A 27,796-nucleotide genomic window follows, 5' to 3' on the forward strand; every position below is an offset into this window, starting at 1 on the left:
ATTTGTATTGATGTAATATTGAATAACACACTATTTTAAATTATAATCAAGTTTTTTACGTGTGCTTTAGTTAATGTTAGTCAACAAATAAGTGCATTTATTTAAAGTACTTGAAAGTAAAACTTTTAATTTGACATTATTACAAAGTGCACGTTTGTGTACTTAAGTGGGTTAAGAAACATGAAGTGTACTCTCTTTAAGTGCAAGCAAATATTGATCAATTATGAATTTGAATTTTCTAAAATGTTCTTTCTTCAATCAAAGGTTTGGTTTGATTTAAAGCTTTATTTCATTTAACTCTTTATTAAAGCATTTTTAATGCCTTTGAAAAAATAGTAAGGACGCTGTAAAAAGGGCGGTTGCTGTATTAGCATGCTCAGGTGCAACATCAGAATATAGCAATGATGTCCTTTTTGATGACTGATTGGGATATTGTACTTTTGATTATGATCTCCCCATTGGTCAGTGCATGGTATCAGCATGCTTGATCCTTACATAAGCCCTTATTTCTCACACAGACCAACAATGTCGGTTTGAACGTCACTGGGGCTTGAGGGGGCGTTATCCTTTCCACACAACCACGCAATCTATTCCCCCCGGAAATGAGGGGATGAGCGGGGGAAAGATGAGTGGAGGAGAGGAAAGGGGAGGGCAGGAGAGGGGGATGACTCATCCTCCGTGAGAGAAGCAGTGTATCAATGTCTTAACCCACAGACTTGCATTTACAGTCCTCCCGCAATGTGAACCGTGAGATGAGTAAAAAAAGGAGAAAATGAAAAATGAGAGGGCTCAGGGCAAAAATTGTGAGGGCTAATAGTGTATTTAATAGTATCTAATAATGGATTTTGACGAATTAAACCAGTTCAAATGAATTCATTTGACATAAATAGACATGAAACGTGAAAATGTGTTCTAACAAATGCCCTTGAAGATTAATACCTGGGGCAAATTTGGATGGCACATTTCTGATATCGGTACAAGTGCAAATACTCTGAAAAAAGGTTCCAAAAAGTTTTTTTTTCAACCATTTGTCTTCCCCAAAGAACCTTTCAGTGAACAGTTTCTTAGTGTGAAGAACATTTTAATAATCTATAGAACCTTTTCCCACTATAAAGAACCTTTTGTGCAATGGGAAGGTTCCATGTGTTAAAGGTTCTTTGTGGAGCCACAGATGCCAATAAAGAACATTTATTTTTAAGATGGTTCAATTGAATTTATTTAAAATAAATGGGCACAATGTTGTGTTAGAAACTAAATGTGTCCTCAAAAAGGTAAAAATGGCATTGAAATTGAATAACTGGTGCAAATACGAACGTCACGTTTCTGCGATCGCTATATGTGCGTATATGCAGCCGCAACATCACAGAGCTGCACGATCCTGCAGCTACGTTGGGCTGTTTTCTTTTTTATGAATGAATGCTGGGAGGGGCCATGATGTCAATACTCTTAGTGAGAACCCCCACCCACACACCTCCAGATGCGGGAAAAGCCGCCTAGCTAAATCTAAGAATCCCCCCTGCCTCCCTCCTCCACGTATCCCACGCATCCATCCGCATGCGCTCGCCTCCTCTCTTCCTCCAACCACACCTGTTCTCCTATCAGAGAAACCAGCTTCAGCCAGTCTGCTAAGGGGCTTGCTGACGCCAGAAGACCCCCCCTTCCTTTTCTCTCTCTCTCTCTTGCACGCTCCCTTTTTTCTACCACTAAAAGAGTGGCATGAATAATCCATGCCAGATAAAGAACTGCAGCAGAGAGGGACGTGATCACAATCCTCGTTCGTGCACGTAAGCACACCCTCGGACACACACGCGCGTGTATCACAACCAGGGCTGATGGAGGCAGAGCAGAGGGGCGTGTGAGACTGCAGTGGCATCCTTCCTTTCCGTTTGACGCGTGCTGAACGATCTTCCTCTTACGCTCCAAAAGCTGAAGCCGGCATGTTCTGCTTCTGCCTGCAGGGCTCTCTGCTGAAGCTCCAGGCTCTGGAGGGAGACTCCAGCCCTTCTTCAGACCCCTCTCCTGAAGAAAGTCCAACCAGCCTGGGATTCAAAGACGAAATCCTGCTGCCTTCATGCAATGGCGTTGGGAAAGAGCACAGCCCACCAGGTACGAGAGCTGACAGCTTCATCAAAGTCCTTTTTTTACGGTAGCATGTGAGGAGTGATGCAAAACGAATGGTGGGCTGAGACATTGCGTGAATGAATGAACGAACGAACGAATGAATGAATGAATATGGTCCCACTGACTGATTTAACAGGACTGATGGCAGGGCTGGGATTGTTTGTTTATGGGTTTTGTGAGGAAGATGGCTCTTGTTTTTTGGGCACATGTGAGTCACTTGGCCGAGCCGCTTCACACTGGCATCTATTAATAACGCAGGGCGATGGAGAGGCACTGAGAACGCAGGCACCTCCGCACAGCACGACTTTAACACACACGTATACATCCCACATCTTGTCGAGATTTTTTTATGCACTACCTCTTACATACGCAATTTAGCTTTTTTTTCTCTCACTCAAAAGCAAACTAATGATGCCTTTCTCAGAGGTAACTTCATTCTTCTGAGCAGTTACTTTTAACCATCTGGTCATTTTTATCAGCTGTAGGAAGTCAGTTCTCCTCAAGTTCACACAGGTGATCTAACTACAGGTATAGTACATGTTCAAGTGCCTTTGACAACCATAACGTTTTTTTTAAGTATCTAATGTCATCTAATGAAGTGATATTTATACACTATTGTTCAAAAGTCCGTGAGGCGCCTGTAAGATTTTAAAAAAGTGACTGCTTATTTGATCAAAAAACTGTAAAAACAGTAATATTGTGGAATATAATTACAAATTTAATTAATTTTGTAATGTAGTACATTTTAGAATTTTAAATGTTTTAATTTAAGTTGAATTTTTAGCATCATTATTACAGTCTTTAATGTCACATGATCCTTCAGAAATCATTCTAATATGCTGATTGGTACTCAAGGAACATTTCTTATTATCAATGCTAAAAACAGTTGTGTTGCTTAATATTTTTGTGGAAACCTTGATACTTTTTAGTAGAATTTATTTTTTTTTCAAATAGAAATGTTTTGTAACATTTTAAATGTTTTTACTGTTATATTCGATCAATTTAATGCATCCTTGTAGCCTAGAAATCTAGACGCACCCTAGCGGCAGCAAATCTAATTTGCAGCCAAGGTCGTCTAGCAACTCTCCGTTGGCTTGCGAGCTGGTAAAAAAACAAACTCTGGTCAGGCCAATCACATCGTGTATAGAGTCGGTGGGCGGGCTTAACATAATGATGGCAGAGTTGCGGCGGTTCCGCATGCTACTCGTAAACAAAGAAGCTGGCGAACAGCGGTCTTTCGAATCGCTTTGGTCGCGACTCAGGACCAAACTTGGAGTTAAGCTAAGAACTGCACTGAAGTCATTCCTAAGAAAGGACGATGTGTTCAGAGCTTTGCCGACTGGATACGGCAAAAGTTTATTCTATCAACTAGCTCCGCTTCACCTTCTTCGTTGCTCTGGTTGGTTGTAGCGCTATCCTATTGCGTGCAGAGGGAATTTGAAAGACAACCGTTTATCCCGCCCCTCGTATTGAGCCCTGCCAATGGTGTGTTCCCAGACCCAACATCTTGATGTTGGTCTGGCTTGTCAGGCTAGCATCCTTGCTGTATAAAAATGTATTAATTTCTAAATAAAACAAAAAACAAAACGGACCCCAACATTTTGAACAGTAGTGTACATTTAGGTCAATTGAACTACTTATACCAGGTGACCCGGTAACCCTATTTTTTTTTGGTTCACACTCACTGAATGTCTCAGTCTCTGATTTTCAGGGTCAGAGAGTTTACTGTGACTCATGTACGACTGTGTGTGTGTGTTCATATCCCGCGGGGGCCTTCAACCTGAATGCACACTGACTCATGGGGACTTGTGTCACCGTGGGGACCTAAATTGAGGTCCCCATGGGGAAATTAGCTTGCAAATCATACAGAATCAGTTTTTTTTTGAAAATGTAAAAATGCAGAATGTTTTAGGGGTAGGTTAGTATAAGGGGATAGAATATACAGTTTGTGCAGTATAAGAACCATTACGTCTATGGAGAGTCCCCACAAAAACAGTGAACCAGACTTGTGTGTGTGTGTGTGTGTGTGGTGTGTGTTAAACTCAGCAGTTTGTCATTTGTTCACTCCATTAATCTGAATTTCTGCTGTTTCTCTGCATATTTGCTTTCTTTTGTTTATGCGATATTTATTTATTTATTTATTTATATATATTTATTTATTTTTATTTATTTATTTATTTATTTTTATTTATTTTTATTTATTTATTTTTATTTATTTATTTATTTATTGTGGAATGCTAAAGTTTACTTGAGTCAGGATGAATGGTGCATATGCTTTAATAATCATGCTCTAAAACGTTTCTGCATTTTAGGTCATTAAGATGTCCTATACCAAAAATTGCTGTTTTTGGGGGCTCACAGGGCCTGAATTTCGTTTTGGAAAATGAGGGTGAATTCCCCCTTAAAGGTGCAGTGTGTACATTTTAGCGGCATCTAGCTGTGACGTTGCGAATTGCAACTGCCCACTGCTCACCCCTCCCTTTTGATGCACATAGTGAAACTACGGTGGCCGACACAGGATGAAGATGTTGTCGTCTGAGACTGCAAAGAGTAGTTAGAGCTCTGTAGAGCAGTTTGTCAGTTTAGGGCTACTGTAGAAACATGACGGCAAAAAATGGTGACTTCACTGTAAGGGTACCCGCATTGTATGTAGACAGAATTGGCTCATTCTAAAGTAATAAAAGGTAAAGTCTTTATACACCACTGAAAACATAGTTATGTATATTATATTGCATTTCTGTCAATAGATCCTGATAAATACTATAAACTGTACCTTTAAGTGATTCTTAAATTGAAAAAAAAAAGTATCAGAAATAAATACAATTGAATAAAGATATAAATGAAATAAAGAGAAATAGAGAAAGTTTTTTGGGTAGGTCTAACACTAGTATTCAAGTACAGAAACTGAACAAAGTAATGTAAAAATGTAAAATAACATTGGATAGTCTTTTAGTCCTGTATAAATTAAAGGCATAGGCTATTAATCTTGATGCCTTACAGCTAAAGCTATATTTTGTTGTGTTATCAACATTAATGACAGACATATTAGGTGGCTGTCACTTTAAGAGCTAGTGCATGGATCCATTATACTGTTACGCATGTGTATTGAAGACATAACCGAGGATACTCGCCAAGACTGAAAATTTTACTTAATGTTGTGTGTTTTTGACCATTAAAGTTAGAAAGAATAATCAGTGAAAAAGAACTATTTCTTTTTGGGTGAACCATTCCTTTAAAAATACTGATAATGAAAGCATGGGCCGTTTATAAATGATGTTTATTAAGACAAGCATCAATCAGTTTTAGAACAATTAGATGTGTTGTACCATGCAGCTATTCGACTGATTACTAATGCACCTTACAGAATGCATCACTGTGTGAACTGTATTCCCTTTTAAATTGGACATCATTACACATCAGACGGGAAATACACTGGTGTGTTTTCATTTATAAAGTCCTGTTAGGTCTATTACCCAAATATCTTCAAGAGTTGCTGCTACCTCACATTAGTATGTAGATACAACCAGATCATCATATTCTTTTAACTATCCCAAAAAAGAAAACTGTTTATGTTCGTTCAGCGTTTGCTGCCCCAAATGATTGGAATATGCTACAAAAGTCATTAAAATTAGAGTCATATATTTCAATCTCCGTGTTTAAAAAACTACTAGGCAGTGTTTTTATTACAGCATGTAAATGTATTAAATGAATGTATATGTGTGTGTACTGCAAAATATGTATGTATGTTTTTCAGGAGATCTAATTCTCCTGCCAGGCTGTTATTGAAAATAATAACTTGTTCTTAAGTAACTTGCTGTTTAGTGTTAGTGAATTGAACAAACCAAATGCATTGTTTGTTCTATGGACCCTATATAAGTCCTTTAGAGCCTTAAGCAATATCTAAAGAACAGAATATCAGATGTTTTTTTGGACAGGCCTTTTTCTACTTGGGCCATTAATCATTGAGTTTAAAACACCCTAGCAACCACCCAGAACACCTTAGCAACTCTTAAGTCAGCATACTGTGAACAAAATTCGCCAGCAAGGGAAGATGCTTACTAGTTTTTACAGTGCATTGTGGTCATTTTTAAAGGGGTCATGAATTGAGAAATCAACTTTCTCTTGAGCTTTTGATATATAAAAGGTCATGGTAATATAAGAATATCCTGAAAGCTGAAAACTTCCTTGTTAGTCAAAGAAAAGCTTTTATTGACACCAGGACCAGCAAACGATCAATCTCAGAATATGCCACACCTTGACGTCATCGTGTGCTGAAACACCGCCTCAACAGAAAAAAAACAACACCCGATTCTGTAGCCCCGCCCACCGACTCGTGCCTGACATGACATAGGCCTACATAGAGCTAAACTGGATCGAACTTCTAAGCAATAAACATACCGCATAAGCTTCATTCGGATTCCAATATTATGAATGCATGGATGAACTTTATTTTTAATGAATATCCAGCTCACACGGGGAAGACATTGCGTGCTTGTTCCTTCATTTCACCACAGATTAGTTTGTAAACAAGAGACTGGATTTGCAGACAGGATGAGGTTACATGAATGAATTAAGCAACACACTTATGTGAGTAAAAAATGTTTTTTATATGTGATAGTATTGCATTGTTACAGATCTTATTGATTTTATGTACGTGTCTAAGTGAACATACCTTAGCACGCTGTCAAAGGCTGAAGAATCCTTTATTTGTGGTGTTGTTGGTTCATTGTGATTTGGGACTCGGACATGTATGGGACAGTGCTCGCAAAGCCCAACGTCCCTAGGCTATGTGTTTTTCAGACGGGCTACCAAACTATCTTAAATAGTGAAATTAGTGATACACCGATCATGATTTTACATGGCCGATTCCGATACCGATTTTTTTCAAGAAAATTGTCCGATTCCGATACCGATTTCTGATGTTTTTTTTTACCAGTGAAATTAAATAAAACCAAAGTATATAATTGTTCCAAAATGTTAAATCAAATAATGTTTAGTGCAACGAAAAAAAACTAAATGTAATTTTAAGGTAAAATAAAAGGTAACACTTTAGAATAATGGTCATTAGTTAACATTAGTTAATGTATTAACTAACATGAACTAACCATGAGCAGTACATTTGTTACTGTATTTGTTCATCTTTGTTAACGTTAGTTAATATAAATCCAGCTGTTCATGGTTTGTTCATGTTAGTTCACAGTGCATTAACTAATGTTAACAAGATTTTAATAATGCATTAGTAAATGTTGAAACTTACATTAACAAAGATTAATAAACGCTTTATAAGTGCAGTTCATTATTAGTTCATGTTAACTAATGTCAGTAAAGCCAGTTCATGATCCCTTTAAGGAACAAACGTTTCAGTGAACTAGGAACCATTCCACTAGGAACCATTCCTGTTCTTAAATGTTTGTTAAGATTGTATCACTCTCTTTGTAGTGTACCTACTGCCGAACTATAGAGTTGACTGAAGCGCAACTCCAGAACACCCTACAGCAATGCAACAAAATAGCCTCTGAGAAAATTTAAGCAACTGCAAAGCAACACAACAACAATGCCTCAGAACATCTTAGCAACCAGTTATAAACATCCTTGCAATGACCCACAACATCCTAGCAATTGTAGCAACACACAACAACCACTCAGAAAACATTAGAAACCACATATCAACGCATTTGAAACCGCACAACAACACAATATTAGTCAGTCAGAACATATTGGCAACTGCATAGCAACTCCCTAGCAGCCCAGAATGTCTTAGTAACCACATAGAACATCTTAGAAACCAGTTATAAACATCCTGGCAACCACTCACAACATCTTGGCAACAGCAACACAATAACAACCACACAAAACACACGAGCAACCGCATAGCAACTCCCTAGCAACCACCCAAAACTCCTTTGAAACTTTAAAACAATACAATAACTCAGAACACATAAGCAGCATCATAGCAACTCCCATAGCAATCTCATAGTAACATATGCTAGTAACATCCAATCAGAACATCTTAGCAACTCCCTAGTAACCACTCAAAACACTCTAGAAACGCACTCTGTGCTTTGCACAGCAAACAAAATGCATGTTTTCTTCAGAGAATTTAACCATCTAGTTGTATTTTAAATGGATCAGTTTGAATTGTAGGCACGTCCTGATTTTGCCACATTAAACACGTTCCTGGGTCAACATTTGTGACCCTGGACCACAAAACCAGTCATATGGGTCAATGTTTTGAATAATAAGCTTTCCGTTGATGTATGGTTTGTTAGGATAGGACAACATTTGGTTGAGATACGACTATTTGAATATTTGGCATCTGAGGGTGCAAAAAAAAATCTAAATATTGAGATCGCCTTTAAAGTTGTTCAAATGAAGTCCTTAGCAATGCATATTACTACTAATAATAAATGTTTGATATATGTACTGTAGAAAATGTACATGTACATTTCATGGAACATGATCTTTACTTAATATCCTAATGATTTTTGGCATAAAAGAAAATAGATATTTTTGACCCATACAATGTATTGTTGGCTATTGCAACAAGTAAACCCTGCGACTTATGACTGGTTTTGTGGTCCAGGGTCACATTTCTGTCCGAACATTTAATCCTAACCCTACCCATAACTTATCCCTAAAATCAGAGAGAAATGATAGGAGAATAAAACTGATGTAGAAGCACCAAACCCTGGTTGTGAGCCTAAACTTAAACTGTAAACTTGTCCTTTAAATCTGATTGGATGGTTGGAATGTTGTTTCAGAATCAACACAGGTGCTGATCCATGAACATGTTGCACTTGGGGAAAACGGGTTCTGCGAATTGTTGTCTCAGGCTTAGCAACTGTAGGACACACTGCTTTTATCTGATCTGTTTGTCTGTGTTCAGACTGTAGGCTGGCAGAGGGTGACTGTAGCAGTGATCTCCAGCAGAGCCCGGGGCCTAGTCGACTCATCCAGCACATCACAGACGACAACATCCCCCTGCCCTCCCCACGCTGCTCCAGCCTCAGCCAGAGCCAGCGCTTCAACACAGACCCTGAATCTGCCCCGTCTCCACCCTGTGCACAGCATCTGATCATGTAGGAACACACACACACACAGCTCTTTTGGTTGGCCTGTTCAGTCACAATACCTCCTTTTTCCTTTCCTAAAGAGCAAGTCTATGAATCATCCAGCTGCAGCTAGTAACACAGTGACACACTTTAAACCTGAATTAAATTTCTCATTATTAACATGACTTTCCTGCTGACTAATGCTATAGTGATGGAAACAGACATCTGTGACAGCCCATACTGTGTGTGTGTATATGCTGAGATGATTTTACTGCTCTGCCTCTCTATGATTTCTCTCTGACTCACTGTGTTTGTACCCCCCCAAATAACTACAAATGGCCAAATTGCCCTCCCCCCCAGGGAAATCCTGGGAAAAGTATCTCAAAAATAAGCAGCTCAACCTCATTAATAACATTGCTGAAAATTCAGCTTTGCTTCGAAGGAATAAATTACATTTTAAAATGCATTCAAATAGAAAACAGTCATTTAAATTGTAATAATTACTTCACAATTTTACAGTATTTTTGATCAGCTTTGTTTTTTGGGGAAACTTTTGAACAATATTGTACATATACACTACAGTATCATATGTGACCCTGGACCACAAAACCAGTCATAGGGGTAATTTTGTAAAAAATAAATAAATAAGCTTTCCATTGATGTATGGTTTGTCAGGATAGGACAATATTTGGCCGAGATACAACTATTTGAAATTCTGGAATCTGAGGGTGCAAAAAAAATCTAAATATTGAGAAAATCGCCTTTAAAGTTGTCCAAATTAAGTCCTTAGCCATGCATATTACTACTAATAACATTTTTTTGATATATTTACGGTAGGACATTTACAAAATATCTTCAAGGAACATGATCTTTACTTAATATCTTAATGATTTTTGGCATAAAAGAAAAAAATATCATTTTGACCCATACAATGTATTGTTGGCTGTTGCCCCAAATATACCCGTGCGACTTATGACTGGTTTTGTGGTCCAGGGTCACATGTATGGTTTTTTTTTGTACTCAATATCTGCTCAGAATTCACAAACAGTAGTTCTGAAAACAGAAAATATGCATTACTGTTAAGACTACTATTTTAATACCAAATATCGGTTGATTAATCAGCCTGGCCAATGTAGCCTATTCTATACTATCCCAGTAGTTGTATGAGACTGTGTTCATATGCGTGTTTTCTTCTCTTTAGGGCTCGTGGGGTTGTTAGAACAGATGATTCTGGAGACACTAAGGAAGCCACTTCCATCCCACTCCTCGCCAAACACATCCAAACACTCAAGAGGAAAATACGCAAGTTTGAGGAGCGCTATGAGCAAGAAATGAACTATAAGGTCAGATTAATTTAAAAGTCATGGTATTACTGTCAAAAACTTTAAAAATATCAAATCAATTTAACATTCAGTTGAACATTGCTGTTTAGTAATGCCCTCTCCTGGAGAAGAATAGTACTGCACCTCTGTGCTGCCTGATTAAAGTGAAATAGGATCAGGACTCAGGAGAATGTGCTAAAGACTTCATCTAAATCAAAAGTTATAGCTTCTGAATTGAGTTGTGTCTGTTCTCACCCACAGCCTTCACATAATGATAAATCAGCCAATCCGGAGATTTTCAATCTCATGAGTGAACTAGCCAGGTCTCGCAAGCAGCTCAAAGGTAAGACTGCCGGTCCATTTAATGAATCATAATGTGATGTATGGGCTTATTTTTTTATCTGTTACATTTATTGTTACATGATCCTTGTGACATTCTTATTCATTTAATTTAATTGGCATTCTTAATCATTATCTCATGCACCAATGATCTGGTGTACCACAAATTGTCAAACATCAATATATAATAATCAGTGTTGGGGGTAATGCATTACAAGCAGGGTTGGGGAGTAACGAAATACATGTAACTTAGTTATGTATTTAAAATACAACATTTGTGTAATTGTATTTCATTACAGTTACATTTTAAATGGGTGGTAATGCAATGACTGTATCATGTTGTATGCAAGATTTATTCAAATTGATCTGAAGGGAGGAATATTACCTTTTTTATGTAATTTTCCACCACCCAAATCTAAAGTATCCCCATATACAGTTTTATAAATACAATATCCCAGTGTCACAAAATGTAAAAAAAAATACAAATAAAAATTGCAGTGTTTCCTGACATATGCTGGAAACAGACAAAACTGTCTGCAGGGTGCTAGAGAGCACACAGGGCCTGAGATACACTTTCAAAAAATAATTTTTGAAGGGTCCTTGGAGTTTAAGGGTAAACATCACATTTGTGTTCCTTTTTTTTAAATTGCTGATTTAAGAGTGTTGAACTTCTCCTGCGTCCTATTCTGTAATCCAGCATGGCAGCATATTTTGTTTGAGCTACTCTCTCTACTGTACAGGCGTGAATTTATATGAAGTTGATTAGCAATCGCGCCACATTGGCCACATTCGCCACATTCGCAGCTCTACTCTATACTCCACGATGCCTGTGTGGCGGTAGCCCTCGGTACACATCTCTCTAACTCCTCCGCCGCCTGGTGGACGGGGACGGCTCCTCTGGATTTGGGCAGCTTGCAGAAGTCCCCCGTTCCCTGCTCCTCCCTATCATGGCGGACGGCAGCAGACTCTGCTCAGGCTTGTTCGATGGCACCGCAGATTCCCTACAGCGACGAAGGCTCTTTGACAGCGCGTTCCTCCCTCCCCCTGGGTTTCGGCCAAGGGGGTAATCCAGCACCCGGAAAGCGTACTTTCCATAGGGGCAGCCATTGCTAACCAAGCCATCACGTGCTGTTAGCATCCCATTGACTCCCATTCATTTTGGCGTCACTTTCACAGCGAATAATCTGAGGCGTTTAAAGACTCCATTTATCCATTGTTTATTTCTAAAGAAACACGAGAATGTATAAAAGGCTCCATAACCTTGTATTTTACACTATCGCCCCGTAGAAGCCGTTTTTGTAAAAATAGGCTAACGATTGCGTCATAACCACGCCACAACCGGCGCACAGTAGAGAAATTATCGTATAGACCCAAGGAGAAGCTCGCAGGCAATCTTTTACTGTCTAAGAGGCAATTTATTAAAATAAATAAATACTATGCAAAATGACAAACTAATTAATCAGAATACTTTCCAAAAGTTGCTCCTGCTCACGCTCTCCGTCTCTGCAAGATTCTGTGATTCAGATTTCTCTATTGCACAACTACTAGAAGACTTAGAACTGTCAGACAGGTTGCTCACGTCACATCTACGTGGTCAAGCTCAGTCTGAGGCTGCGCAGCACGCTCAGCCATCAGGAAGTGAGTGCTTCTAACTGACTTCAATTTTCACAGTGGAAGTCTATGGGGTCGCTGTGTCCATTTATTTTACTGTCTGTGGTTTCGGCACCAGTGTAGCGAAGTTAGTAGTTCAGGGAAGAAGGAGGCAGGAACCGAATGTTCAACAACTTTAATCATATAAAACTAACAAACAACAGAACGAAAGTAAAAAACAAAACATAATGTAAATGTCCAGTGCCCGGTTGCATGAAAGCCCTTAAGTTAAGAAAACCCTTAGTTACAAGGTTAAGGGTACCCTTCGTGAAACATGGGTTGCAAGAAAAAAACATAAGGGTCCACTTAAGGAATCTTAAGGCTGTTACTAAGTATTTCCCTTAAATATTTAAGTCTTCCCTGTTATGCGTTGCAACAAAGTCCTTAGTAACCATTTAGCCCTTAAAAAATTATGGGATCAAAATAGGTCCCTTAAGTCATCTGCTGAACTCAAACGCGATGGATGATTTCATGTTAATTGAGAGAGAATGTACCGATGTGCATTTTTACCAATCAATTAAAATAAGCCTGTTGAAAGTATGACGTAAAGTATGATTAAATAAACATTCAACACCAAAGTTTTCATATTTCTTTCATTACTTCGACATGTGCACTTGAATTAATTATTTCATGGCAGGCTTTCATCTTGTGCGCAAGAGTGACTGATTATAGTGGCAGGCTTGGGTGTTTTTCCCCTGTCTTAAAAAAAAAGATGCTGTTTGTCCTTGGTCCAGTTTGTTTTAGATTTTTTTTGTTTCCATTACTGTAAAGCCGGTTAGCACACTAGGACACCAAACGCATCATTCAGTGAATAATCACCAAACTGAAGTTGTGAACAAAGTGGCGTTGATGCGTGAGTACAATACAATAACAACGTGTTGGACATATATAATGTCATTTATTGGAAAACTATGCGAGTGGCGCGGCAGGATTTTGAACATCCTCCGGTCAGGTGTCGTAGCTGGACTCTGTGACAATGTGCTGTCGTCCGTCAGACCGCCTTTAATATTCTCCATAACTCAAATATTGTAGTACAGCTGTAAAGTTTAGTAGCCTAAATGTCAAACTTGTTTAAAAGTCAGTGGTCCGTTATGTTCTGTTTATTGTGTGAGATTTCGTAACTACTGTATATAGCAACCGCTTCTCCATTGCTGTGTTTTACCAGAAACTATCGCGAAATGCTTAGTATAAACACTTACTGTAGGTAAGGGTTACGGTTAAGATGTTTGTTGCAGTGCTCTTAAAGAAATCCCTTGCCTCAGGGATTTTATCCCCTTAGGGATACAACCACTTAAGAGGTTTCATGCAACCGGGCCCAGGCCTGGTCCTCTCTCGTCTTGCACTTGCCTCTCTTTCCATGAGACTCGAGACCGGTGCGGCGCGCAGATAACGCCCATTAGCACTCGCACCACCGGCCTCACTCGTTCCCACGGCTCTCTGCCTCGTTCTGCTTGCCACAGTGGGAAAAGGCCTTAACATTTGCCAACTTTTTTCAATTAAAAAGCAAACAAAAAAGGTCAGCCCAGTTGAGAAAAAGTAGTGCAAAAGTAACGCAATACATTACTTTCAATAAAAAGTAACAATATTTATTAAAAAAAACTTTGGTGGCAGACATTTTGTGGTGCTGTGTGACAAAATGAATGTTTTGATGAGGTTTTGATGGTTGTGTAAGTATTTATTGGCAGCATTTTAAGTAGATAAATATATTTCATCAATAGAAGAAAGTAAATGTAACATAATTACTCAATTCTTGATGGAAAGTTTGTAAAAACAAGTGTTGGACTAATGGAATTCCTCCATTGTGTGGCAGTTGAATTGCTTTTAATTCAGTAAATTCCACATCCAGTCATTCTATCCTTTTATTCCATTCCAATTCATTTCAAAATTGGACTCATGAACTTGTTTACCCGTCTCCCCAGATTTGAAGCTTAGACAGTCATTTGTGGAATCCCGGAGACATGAGAACGGCCAGTCCACAGCTATCTGCAGGTACACAAACGGCCAGCAGGAGACGCCAGAGCAGCAGCCTCAGCAGCACAAGCCCTCTCTGGAGGAGACAGTGGACGGGCTCCTGAAGCGACTACGGGAGAAACGCCAGGCCCTCGGCCTCCCAGACAACATGAAGGTGAGGCCATCTGTAGTTGCATTCTGTTCGGGTGGGTGGGGATTTGATTGTGTGCTTGTGCGGCCAGGGTTTGCGGTGATTAACTCAACACGCACTCTTCTGTCCACAGGAGATGACCCAAAGACAGATGGCACTGGAGAAGATCACTTTGCAAAAATGTCTGCTGTATTTTGAAAGCTTGCACGGCCGCCCTGTAAGAGGTTTTTTCACATTTAAAAATGTAAATGTTCTAGTTAGTTAGGCACGGATTAGGATTATGGCATTAACATTTGAAAAAAATAATTTTTAATGTGATATTGTGACTGTAGGGCACCAAACAAGAGAGAAACCTGGTGAAACCTCTTTACGATAGATACCAGATGGTGAAACATCTCCTGTGTGCGATTCCCACTATCACAACTATAGTAAGTGTGATTTATATATATACGCATACACTGCCAGTCAAAAGTTTTGTATAATTAAGATTTTTAAGACTTTGCTCACCAAGGCTGCATTGATTTTAATTTAAAAAATAATAATAATAATAATAACAATATATGTTTTTAAATTATTTTTAACAACTATTTTCTATTTGAATATATTTAATCTAATTATCTAATTTATTCCTGTGATGGCAAAGCTACATTTTCACACGATCCTCAAGGAATCGTTTTTTGTGGAAATTGGATACACTACCATTCAAAAGTTTGGGTTAAGTAAGATCTAAAAAATTTATTAATACTTTTGTTCAGCAAGGATGCATTAAATTGATCAAACGTGACAGTAAAGACCTTTTTTATGTTACCAAACATTTAAAATGAATGCTGTTCATTGAACTTTCTATTCATCAAAAATTATCACAGTTTCCACAACAAATATTAAGCAGCACTAGCCTAGAAATCTAGACGCAGGCAGGGTCGTCTAGCAACTCTCCGTTGGCTTGTGAGCTGGAAAAACCAAACTCTGGTCAAGCCAATCACATATAACACAGTGTATAGAGTCGGTGGGCGGGCTTAACATAATGACAGCAGAGTTGCGGCGGTTCCGTGTGCTACTCGTAAACAAAGAAGCTGGCGAACAGCGGTCTTTCGAATCGCTTTGGTCGCGACTCTGGAAGACTTGGAGTTAAGCTTTTCTTTGAGAAAAGAACAAAGAACGGCACTGAAGTCATTCTTAAAAAAGGAAGATGTATTCGGAGGTTTGCCGACTGGATACGGTGAAAGTTTATTCTATCAACTAGCTTCGCTTCACCTTCTTCGTTGCTCTGGTTGGTTGTAGCGCTATTCTATTGCGTGCAGAGGGAATTTGAAAGACAATCATTTATCCCGGCCATCGGATTGAACCCGGCCAATGGTGTGTTCCCATTAGGGTTGGGTACCGAAATCCGGTTCCAATATGGCACCGGTACTTATATAACCGGTATGTACCGGACCGAATCAGAACGCAGATTTCGGTTCCTCATTTCGGTGCCAAAATTCAAACGTGCTTTCGCGCTTTGGCTGAGCCAGAGACAGACGCTCAGCGCTGGTCACATCACAACTCATGACAACTATTCAGTGTTTTCAACGACATCATGTTTATTTCAGGTTTCAGACATTTAAATGTTCATAAGTACTAGCAAAAAACACACACTGATGTCTATGAAAGCGGCAATGACAATCCTTTCAGACGGTTATAATTTGACTAACGTTACGTGTTTTATTCACATCAGATAAATGCACATTATATAGTAACTATATAGTTTACTCTATTCTTCTTCCAGTTCACTGGTCACTTACTTTCATGTATTTCGTGAGACGAGAATTAACTCAAGTGTTGTAAATCCGACAGATCCGATTCTGAGGCGCAAACTAACATGGCGCCGCCCATTGCGCTTTATAGATCAACTAACACACATTCACTCACACATTTGAACATCAGATAGTTCGTGACACAGTTAAAGGAGCTGTATGTAGGACTGTGGCCAAAACTGGTACTGCAATCACTTTCAAATTACTGTAGACCGGTGTATCCCCTCTCCCCCTCCACTGACTCGAGGTTGCCAGCTAGGCTGCAGGATCCAGCAGGAACGTAGGCTGCTACAAGGGGCTTTCAATGGCAAGTGACGTGTCGTATAGGGGTGCACCGATCCGATATTAGGATCGGATATCGGCCGCGATACTGACAAAATAGCTGGATCGGGGATCGGAAAAATGAACAGATCCACAAGCCGATCCAGGTGTTTTTTTCCGTCGCAGCAGAACCTACGTCATTCGTCAGCTTCACGTGTGTCGCTTGCTAGAAGGGAGCGAGCCAGAGAGTCGGCTGTGTGGAGGAGATATTTCACGCTTGCCACGCCAACTAGTTCGTCGCTGTTTCGAGGGTATTACTGCAAAGTCAGGGTCTTTCCTGCATTGACATTTTTTTGACGGCCAAAGCCTAATTTGATGAGTTATTGTGATTTACGAGTGATGTAGAACAGATGCTGCGCTCGTGACTGAGTGACAGAGAGACCGATCTGAGAGCTCCTCCCCCGCGCGCGCTCTCTGGGTCTTCAAAATAATCAGTGTTCGCTCTCATATTTCACATATTAATCCAAATCAAAAGCTCGGAAGACCGAAACCATGTTGCACGTGACACATTCGGACAATTTTGTCCTTGAATTATCACTGGGTGTGAATTGCGCTCAAAAAACATTGACTCTTCTCTGACCAGCTGACATAAAGCATACTTTCAATAAGCGGGAGACAAATTATATCCAGTTATGAAGTGTTTTCTGTGTGTTGACATCTTTCGCGATGTTCTAACAGACGGGATTCGCACACAACGCGTCTGCTAATGTCCGATTCGTGACCTAATGACTCCTTTGAACCGAATCATTTTAACGACTGGCCAGAACAACTGATCCGTCCAACACTGAACTCATGAACTCAGTTTATTAATTTACTCAGAACGCAACTGAAATGAGAACACAAGTGTGCTTACCCAATTTAGCAAGAGTGGGTAGTAAGAATTATTTTTAATTATCAACAGTATTTCATCTTATTTCTGTTGACAATGTGTAGTAAAATAAAAAGGCCTAGCCTACAATCATTTAATCTGGAGTGAGGTGAAACCAGAACAAAGTTGTTATTAGCTAGCTGAAAATTTTTAATAAATTGCATATGGCAGAAAATTAGACTATTTGTTAATTTGTAATGCTACTTTTTAATATTGATATGATTATATACCAAAACAATTATCTGTAGTGTAAAAAATGTTTGGTAACTGTCAGATTACTATTGTATGTTTGACCAATAGGCCTACACTGTTTTTTGTTTCCACTGCTACATTTTATTTATTTAAAGAAGTTAGATTACATTCTATTTTAGATTTGAATGCACAATTGTTTTTTAAATAAATAAGAATTCAACACCTTACATACATCTGTTATTTTGTCTTAGTTATGTTTAGTTAGTAAAGTCTGGTGCCTTTAGTCTCTTCAAGGAAGGTATAAGGTGGAAGATATACAGTTTATTATTAATTCAACAATATATCGGATCGGTATCGGGTATCGACAGATACACAAAGCCCAGGCATCGGTATCGGTATCGGGACTGAAAAAGTCGGATCGGTGCACCCCTAGTGTCGTACACAGTACGTTTTTTTTCTTTCTGTTAATTATGTTTATGCTTCAAGAGCGATGTTTTGTGAAGTAATTATGAATCGCAAAAATGTACTAATGGCGATTAGCCAAATATAATCGTAAATATGAACGCTCGTATGTGACAGTACATTCCCACATGAAACAATACTATAGTAAAATTACAGCAAAGCTAAATAACATTAGCAATGGTCATACAGGTCCACTTGCAGCATGTTTTGTCCACTATATATGCGAAGAACGAATGAGGAATAATTTTTACTGAGGTAACGTTAGGCTACAGTCTCAAATACGTTTTCACATTGCCATATATAGGCGTACTAATGTTATTTTCCTCAGCGTCCCAGCATAATGACAGAGAAAAGGGCTCTGATAATGCATTACTAATGTTAGCAATGACGACTCGCCGTTTTTATTTACCAAACAATTCCTTAACGTTACCTTTTCAATTCAATGACCCACCTCCTCCATCTGCGCTAACCTAACGTTACTTTGCACGAACATGCATAACTTTTTTCGACTGTCATGAATATTTGAAATGTCCATTTACATTAAGTACAAGTTAGCCAAACATAGATGAACCTTACCTGTCCAGGAGAAAATTAGCAACGTTGGCATCAGTCTTCAAATTATTCTCTGTTTTCAGCCGTCTCCATCTTTCAAAGGCATCTCTTATACAAATCCTTGTTTTATCTTGGACACTGTCACGACGTTTTTCTGATTCATAACGAGGCCGTTTAGGTTTCGTAAAGTTAGACATTGTTTATCCAAAAAGTTTGTAGCTGCAGCTGTGGTAACTAGAGCAGAGCTGGCAACCCGAATGCAGAAACACTACTGACTTCGTGATTGGTAGAAAGGTGGAGGGTGGCGCTTCAGGCATGACACAACATGTCAACATCAACATCAGTTGAGGGCTGCAACTTCACTTTTAAAATGACAATATCTTGGCCTGACAACTGTTGTCAGTGATATAAGTATTTGAAATTAACATGATTTCTTAATGTCTAGTGACATATCAGGGCCATTTTATGATTAATTGAAATACATTTCTTACATACAGTTCCTTTAAGAAGTTTGTGAATATTTTGAATAAAAAGAAAAAACGGAATAAACCCGATACAGCTGAGCTGTCAGCGCTATTGCGGCTGCTGTGTGTCATGTGAGAAACATGACGCGTCACCATGGAAACATTAAGGCGATGTGTTCTAAAATATTTAGCCAGAGAATATGATCATATTTCAAAATAAAGCTGAAGCTCGAAGCTGGTTTGTAGCAGAGCAAGAATACAGACGACTGCTGTTATTACTGTAACTGTTTAGAGTTATATTAGGCTTGTTGTAGTTGGGTGGCTTAGGTTTTACTGTGAATTTGTAAATATGTCAATTATAATTTGTAAATAAGTAAATTGTGTTTTGTATTTATTTATATTCATACATTTAAGTATACATTAAACTTTTAATAAATGGTTCAATTTAAATAATAAATAAATAAATAAATAAAAAGCCATTTAATGTCATCCACCTCGTTTGGTGGCCTTTTAAAAAAAAAAAAAGTATCGGTTCAGGCACCGTTTAGGCACCGGAACCGTTTTAAAAGTATCGGTTTGGCACCGGAATCGAAAAAACCCCAAACGATACCCAACCCTAGTTCCCATACCCAACATCTTGATGTGGGTCTGGCTTGTCAGGCTAAAGCAGCACAACTGTTTTCAACATTGTAATGCTATAATAATACTATAACTATAATAATAAGAAATGTTTCTTGAGCACCAAATCATCATATTAGAAGGATTTCTAAAGGCTCATGTGACACTGAAGACTGGAGTAATGATGCTGAAAATTGAGCTTTGCCATCACAGTAATAAATTACATTAAATCAGTGAAGTGCACAGACCTCCACGGGGGCAGGGACAAAATCGCGTTCCGAGGGACACATCGGTAGAAATCGCGTTCCGGGGGCAATGCGGTACGATCGAAAAGGGAAGGTTTAGGATTACAGTAACTCCCCCCCCGTGCACACCACTGCATTAAATTTGAATAATATTTCACAATATCACTGTTCTTACTGTATTTTTGATCCAAAAAAAATTTTTTGGCCATGTTTCACCACACTCAGACGTCACAGTCTGGCACATTCTGAGATCAAGCGTTTGATGGGCCTGGTGTCTATAAAAGCTTTTCTTTGACTAACACAGAAGTTTTCAGCTCCGAAACGTACAGGATATTCTTATATCACAATTAACTTTTATATATCAAAGGCTGAATGAAAAGTTAATTTCTCAATTCATGACCCCTTTAAAACGGCTTAGTTATTCCAAACTTTTGACAGGTAGTGTATATCTTCATCAACATGCATAAATGAAAGGTCTTCATTGTGTCCACAGGTGTCATATCAAACGATTATAATTTTTCTCTGTGGTCAACTCATAATGTTTAAATACTATTGAGACTAATTGAGAGACTCTGTGTTTGTTTTGAACATATCACAGGAAGAAGAAGAAGGGTCAGATGATGATTCCGTTCGGTACACCCCCCCGCCCATGTGCCTCACTGATAAGAGAGGTTGTGGGGAGGAGGAAGGAGACAGCGACACAGCCTTTGTATCGCCGCTGGATGAGATCAAGACAGTGAGACAGCCAGCCATAACCATGTCCAACCTCCACGAGGCCTCCAGGTACACAAGCCTTAGTACTGAGGAACTTCACATAGGCCTAACAGTGTTTTTAAAATAATGACAGAATATCATTCCAAACATTTGAGTAAAACCTAAGGAGAATTTTAGCAGAATGTCCAATGTGCTCTTTTCCAATGGGATAGGGAGATGTTGAGCTCCAAAACACAATTGAAGTACTATAAAAGTAGGGTTACACTTTATTTTAAGGTGTCTTTCTTACAGTGTAATTATACATTTAAGTACTGAGTTTGGTTTAGGGTTAGATATTACAATTGATAGTTATTACTGTAGGAACTACATGTAACATTTGTAACAAGGACACTGTAAAATAAAGGGTTACCAAAAGTAGTACATATGTTTCATGTTCTAAATTGTCTAGCATGTCTAATGAAGTCATTTATGTAAGCTTGTAAGTCATCATACGCAATCTTTTCAAATATGAGATTTGAGAACTACATGTAGAGCAAATATTTAAAGGTGCAGTGTGTAATATTTAGGAGGATCTATCGATAGAAAGGCAATATAATACACATAACAATGTTTTCAGTGTTGTATAAAGACCTTACATAATGAACCGTTATGTTTTTATTACCTTAGAATGAGCCATTTCTATCTACATACACCGCGGGTCCCCTTACAGTGAAGTCGCCATTTTGCCATTTTTACAGTAGCCCTAAACAGACAAACTGCTCTATAGAGCGCTAGCTACTCTCTTCTGTCTCAGACGACGACATCTTTGTCTTGTGTCGGCCACCGTAGCTTCTCTATGTGCGTTGAAAGGGAGGGGTGAGCGGTGGACGGTTGCAATTCGCAACGTTCCCACTTGATGTCGCTAAAATATACACTTCTCTATATATACATTTCTTTGTTTATCACACACAAATCTATTGTATGGCTTTGAAAGATTTGTAATGAAGTGCAAAAGTTATATTATGTACTTTTATGATACTTTGGTAGAGCAGGGTTGGCAAATCTGCCAAATAAAACCAGTCCCAAAATAGCAAGATGAACAATTACTAAAAATACTAAAACTCCAAATATGTGACTCCATCAACCTAAAATGCATATTTTATACACTGTTAACGTGCGGTACCACAAAAATCATACTAGCAAATTTTGGTGGACAAAAAAATACATTCTATTGTCAGTAGTGTTGCAATGTAAGAAGAACTGAGGTCACTTTCAATTCAACAGCTGTTGGTCTTTGGCCCTCACGTAAAATTCCAGATTGTGTGGCATCCTACATACAAAATCTGCTTAACAACAGTAAATGTGACTTAACCTTTATGCAAAGACAATTTAATCTTGAAAATCAACGTATAGTAGTAATCATAGACCATTTTCATCAATAAAATCATCTTATCTTCGGATTTACATTGAAAATGTAGAGTTTACAATCTAAAATAATTTTTATTTTATTTTAGATTAATAATTTTTCATTTTTATTAATGCTTCCATTATGACATACCTTTTTTTCCATTTACAAACAACATTCTTGCTAATCTGTTCACACATGCTATTAGTGCCCCCTCTCACAAAAATCTCCTGAATTTGTCTCATCATTTAGAACGGTTTTATCATTGGTAGAATATAAATTGGGTAAGTATTTCAATAGAAGCATTTCTGTCAAATATAATATAACCTTTTAACCCATGGCAACAATTTAAAAGTAGCTCAATTCCGCAAGAAAACCACAGACTTGGCAATCATGAAATTACATGCAAATTATCCTTTTAGAATGAATTATTCCTTAAAATGTCTATGTCTAATTTAATTGCAGGTCTGAGTTGCTGGATTGTTTGCGTGAGACTCGAGCCGAGAAGAAGAGGCGACGTAAAGCCATCAGAGAGTTCGAAGAGCAGTTCTTCAGACAGATGGGAAGGTAAAACACAGATGCGTTATTGTGGCAATAACATATTTTAATGGTATTTTATGTTACTTTTTGAACACGGACAGGAAGGAAACAGGAAAATAAAGATCAAAATAGTTCAGCATAGTTAGCGTAATGCACATCTAATCAATGATACACAAAATAATACCACCAGGAAGAAGAAAAAAAAAAACCAATGTTTCTGTACACAATATATGAATTTGTTTTTTAAATAAAATACATTTCCATTTATCTGCTATCCAGTGATGTACAAAACTGCTTCAGTAAGGCAACTCAAGGGTTAAATGTGTGTTTTAATGGTAGTGTAATCTCAGAGTCATCCGATTAACACGGTATCTGTTTTTTCTTTCCCTCTCCACCAAAATAATGAAGAGCCGCACAAAAAGATGACCGAATCCCCATGGCCGAGGAGTACCAGGAGTACAAAAGTCTCAAAGCCAAAATACGCTTACTGGAAGTGTTGCTCAGCAAACAGGAAACCACATAGACTATCTGAGTTATCTGAGATTCTTTCTGCCTTTCAGTGATGAACCCAATGTTTGGACCAAATGGAGTTTATACATTTGACATAATTGTGCCATAATGATGCTAAAATGCACTTTAATATAATTTCTGACCACATTGGAAGTCCTAGACTCAATGGGTTGGGCCGAACCGATCAAGGCCTTTCACATAAACGCAGTGTGCGATCTCTGTGCTGTGTACAGAGCAAGACGTATCGAAACAAACCTCATACAGATTTCAAAGGGCGAAAGGAAATATAGAGTATTCATGTATGTTTATTGAATATGGCACTTTATTTTTTTAACCAAAGTCGAATCATATGCAATTTTCACGTTCTCTTGCTCTCCTTTGAAGCTAGTTTATGATTCTAATTAGGAACACGGTGACATTATGCAGACTAATGAGGATCCATGATTCTCTCTGGCTAGACTGGATTTCTAGCCTGTCAAATAATGCAACGCTCTAGATGGAAAACAACTCGGAGCACTTCAAATAATGGTTTTATGCAAATTTCAACGAGTTCCCTAACATATAAATACAGCAGCAACCAACCATAATTGTACACATTGTATGAGCTAACACAAGTTAATTGTTTATTTCTCATGTATTTGTCTCCCGCATGAAAAAAGGGAGCACAAACTGAGACTTGCTATCCAGAATTAAAAAGGTTCTCCCGGAAAAAATAAGCTAAGGACTGTATTTTACATTTTTTCAAAAACATGTTAAAGTACGGTACGTGGCCATCACAGAGCACAGTATTCCTCCTATACATTAAGAACAAATCATGATATATCAAGCCAGTAGTTAAAATGAACACTGACCAATCACATTGTACGCTAAAACAATACTGAAGCCTGAAGCAGGGGATATGTTCATGAGAAGCGGATGTGCGCTTTTAAGTGCAATTCTGCTCGAGTAGCTACTCTCTGGAAACAAAACAATCAATATCTTTCCTTTCCGACGGCTCTACTGCAATGAACTATTACAATCTTTGTGTAGTGTCTTCGCATGCCAACCAGCGTTAACTGTTGAATTGTGCTACAATCAGGTGTGGTTATTCTGTCATGTTATCGTCGTCCCAGACTTTATTTGCTGTATACATCCACGATGACAAATGTAGCTTTTGAATGTTAGCTATAGTGCACGTAATTCTACATTGGTTTATATGGTAAATATATATAATTATCTATATATATTTGCATTATCGTGTACCTATTCTTTCCCATCGCCAAAGTCCTCTGTATTGTGCACTTCTGGTTCTGTCCATTTTCTATTCACCAGTTAAAAAATAAATATTTTTCTATCTACACGTCGTAGCACATTTATTATATGTTAAACCTTAGTATACTGAATGGGTTGGGCTAGATAACATGAAACACTGCCGAAGAACAGTCAAGGAAGTGCTAATGTCAAAAATGTTTGCAATCATGCTACAGATGCGTCCAGTCACGCTTTTTGACATCTCACCTGATCATCACATTCATAATGCCTCATAAGAATGGTTGTCGATTGACTGACTGCTGCGACTTAATGAGCAATTTGTGTAGACTTTGGTAAACTGTTACAATGCCACGTTCTAATGGGAGGGTCTGACAGCCAATGGGGTTAAAGAAGCAGTTTGATCGACAGGTGCTATTAAGTCAATATCCCAACACAAAAAAAGGAGCACGACATATCTAACCTGACCCCGGGTCGAGATCCATAAGCTAGTGAAAGAAAAATAGCATTTTGTCAAAAGCTGTGAGACACATGCTGCGAAGGATCCTTCCTGACACCAGAAGGAATAATGGATAAGTTCGATGGGTAAGGAGGACGGCTAAAGGAGAAGGCGGTTTTTCTGTGCTGTTCAAGGCAACAGAAGGGTTCAGTTTCTTAGGTTAGCGTCCCACGCTGATGTTGCAGGTCTTGCAGCTGGGATCCTTCTTGGCGTTGACTGTGGACATACTCATGAGCTGGTGGCCGCTGATCTCAGCTACCGTGCCCAGGCTCAGATCCACGGGATCGGTGTAGATGACCTCTAGGTTGAGGTCCTGTGCGTGGTGGAACACCAGACGGCCATCTTCCTCCTCCGTGCACGTCAGAAAACGGTTGTTGCCGATATCCAGCGCTGGTAGGCGCTGCTTGCAGAACTCGTCTCCAGGTGAGCCTTGTGGCGCGATCACCAAAATGACGTAGTGATAGGCCGTGTACATGCAGTAGAAGTCGGCAAAATACAGGTTTGTCTTGGGGCTGAAGAGCGTCTCGGCTGGCAGCTGGAAACGGTAACGGCCGTAGGGCGAATCCTGAGGTGGTTTGCCCGTGTTGAACTCGGTATTACAGCTGAAAAAGAGGCCCTCTAGCTTCCCGCTTATGGGCGAACCATGGCTCCCACTGTTGTCCTTCACTGACGGCAACATCTTGTTGTTTTGGGCCTCCCTGTAACAAGAAACATCACTGTTAATGACAAATGACTTCTTGGAGGTGATATTCAGAGGTACAAAAAAAAAAAAAAACAATCTCCTGCCTTTTGCACTTAAAGGGGACCTATTAGACCCCTTTTAGCAAGATCTAAGTCTCTGGTGAAACTCAGCTCAAAATACCCCATAGATCATTTATTATAGCTTGTCAAATTTGCCCCTTTTTGGGTGTGAGCAAATACGTGCTGTTTTTGTGTGTCCCTTTAAATGCACATGAGCTGCTGCCCCTTTCCAGAAGAGGGTAGAGCCTATACAGCTCACACTTCGGCTACTCCGGCGACAACAAAACTGGAGAATGTCATGCAGCCAAAATGTCAGAAATTGTCAGTAGCGGTGTTCAGCATTACATGTTCGAGACGGACACTGATGGAGAGTAGGGATGTCACAAGTACCTGTACTTTGGTACCAAGTCGGTACTGAAATGATAAAAATGTAAAGATACCAGCATTTCTGTAGTACCGGTAGTACCGACTTCCGAGTATATTCCGTACCCGCAGCTGCGTTCGTGTTTATCTAAGTGCAGGGCTCCAGACTGTAGCCGAATATATACTAGTGTCTGTGAATATTAAACTGCAAAATACTATATAAATATTACTCCTGCATATTCTGCGTCTCTGTGTGAATGACGGGCAGTCGGGCGATGCACGGGCGGGAGCGCGCGCACACGCGTGTGACACTCCCTCGCTGTCTTTGCAGTCTCTGCCGTGTGTCACTATATGAGGACACGAATGCATAAACCGTCACTTTTGGAATCGCATTTACCGTTTCATTTGGAAAAACTGTCATATCATGTACACAGACACTCAAAGGTGTTCACGGCAACCCGCCAAACTAAAAGTTTGGTTTAACATGAATAGATTGACAGAATATATTAGGCAACTGTTTTAGCCTACAGTAGATTTAGTTACGTCTCTATGTAATAATAATACATCTCTACTACTAATAATAATTATGCCTAGATGGTTGATTATTTTTCACTTGATCTTTTTTATAAACAATGTTTACTTTTAAACAGCATACAGCCTTTAAATGTTTTATTTACAATGAATGACAATGATTATCATCATAAATAATAAACTTAATACATTAAATTATTATTTTTTAAAATAGTTAAATAATAAAAAAAAAACATTTAGCTGTGGTACCGAAATTGGTACCGAGTACCGTAAAATTTTTAAGGTATTGGTACAGACTACTGGAATTTTGGTACCGTGACATTCCTAATGGAGAGACTCAAAAAGAAGTTACAATTTTTTGCTACATGACATTTCTGAATATTAGCGGATACATTTATGTAGTTGTAGTGGAGTTAAGTTAATTCAACTCATCAACTAGCATGTACCGTCATGTTAATCTAAAAACTGACGTTAAACTGACCCGTGTATATGAAGCAGCCCGGCATAAATTTGTGCAAATATAGAACACTTTAACGACTTTCTCCCGCACATTTCCTTCATAAATTAAATTCAACCACGTGTCCTCAGTGGCTCAGATGCCGGGAGTCTATGGAGACTCTTATGTTCCTTGGTACATCCACAGAACATTTGTAACTTTTTTTTTTTGCCACAGACTGTGTATATCTCCAGCTGCTACAGTGAGGAAACAGAAATGTCGGACTGCTACGGCTCACTCAGGGCAGGCACTCAGGGCAAACACCTTATAAAAATAAATTTTGCATTATAGGTGCCCTTTAACTTCACTGCCAGTGACTAACGATGTGGTCACATTTAATATGATTCTGCAAATTTTTGCTTCATTTTAATAGGAATTTAGACTGGGTAAACCCAGCCCAATCTGCCGGCGATTTGATTTCGCCCTGTAGCTCAGCCTGGAAACCTGTACATATTTCGATCCTGCTTCTGTTACAAATTTGCGGGGACCAATCACGAACTGGCTTATCCACCTGACGCGCTATTAGCGGGTTTAACACAATGACGGATAGAGAAGCGATGGATCGTTGGTCTGATTGGTTGAAGGACTATCCAATTGCGTACAGAGTCAGTTGAACTATGCCCGTTGATCACACCTCATTTGCAGTAGAAAATACAGAGCAGACTCCCCA

The 27,796-nt window shown here is 38.9% G+C and overlaps 2 protein-coding genes across 5 annotated transcripts in view; one reads left to right on the forward strand and one right to left on the reverse strand.

Moving 5' to 3' along the window:
* Window positions 1-24,586, forward strand: part of fam13c (family with sequence similarity 13 member C) — a 39,185-nt gene extending 14,599 nt beyond the window's left edge. For both annotated transcript variants that reach the window (XM_079801415.1, XM_079801416.1), the window contains 10 exons: window positions 1,959-2,106; window positions 9,008-9,200; window positions 10,375-10,516; window positions 10,757-10,838; window positions 14,404-14,609; window positions 14,719-14,802; window positions 14,918-15,013; window positions 20,699-20,883; window positions 22,664-22,765; window positions 23,147-24,586. In XM_079801415.1, coding sequence (XP_079657541.1) covers window positions 1,959-2,106; window positions 9,008-9,200; window positions 10,375-10,516; window positions 10,757-10,838; window positions 14,404-14,609; window positions 14,719-14,802; window positions 14,918-15,013; window positions 20,699-20,883; window positions 22,664-22,765; window positions 23,147-23,261 — 1,353 coding nt within the window. In that variant the 3' untranslated portion in view covers window positions 23,262-24,586. The remainder of the gene's footprint in view (window positions 1-1,958; window positions 2,107-9,007; window positions 9,201-10,374; window positions 10,517-10,756; window positions 10,839-14,403; window positions 14,610-14,718; window positions 14,803-14,917; window positions 15,014-20,698; window positions 20,884-22,663; window positions 22,766-23,146) is intronic.
* Window positions 22,786-27,796, reverse strand: part of phyhiplb (phytanoyl-CoA 2-hydroxylase interacting protein-like b) — a 52,578-nt gene continuing 47,567 nt past the window's right edge. For 2 of the 3 annotated variants that reach the window (XM_079801418.1, XM_079801417.1), the window contains one exon: window positions 22,787-25,693. In XM_079801418.1, the coding sequence (XP_079657544.1) occupies window positions 25,156-25,693 (538 nt within the window). In that variant the 3' untranslated portion in view covers window positions 22,787-25,155. Of the gene's footprint in view, window positions 25,694-27,796 lie in introns of all 3 variants that reach the window. The other variant, XM_079801419.1, reaches the window with a different exon arrangement.

Source organism: Gobio gobio, assembly GCF_949357685.1.
Source record: "Gobio gobio genome assembly, chromosome: 20".
In the NCBI taxonomy this organism is placed as follows: domain Eukaryota; kingdom Metazoa; phylum Chordata; class Actinopteri; order Cypriniformes; family Gobionidae; genus Gobio; species Gobio gobio.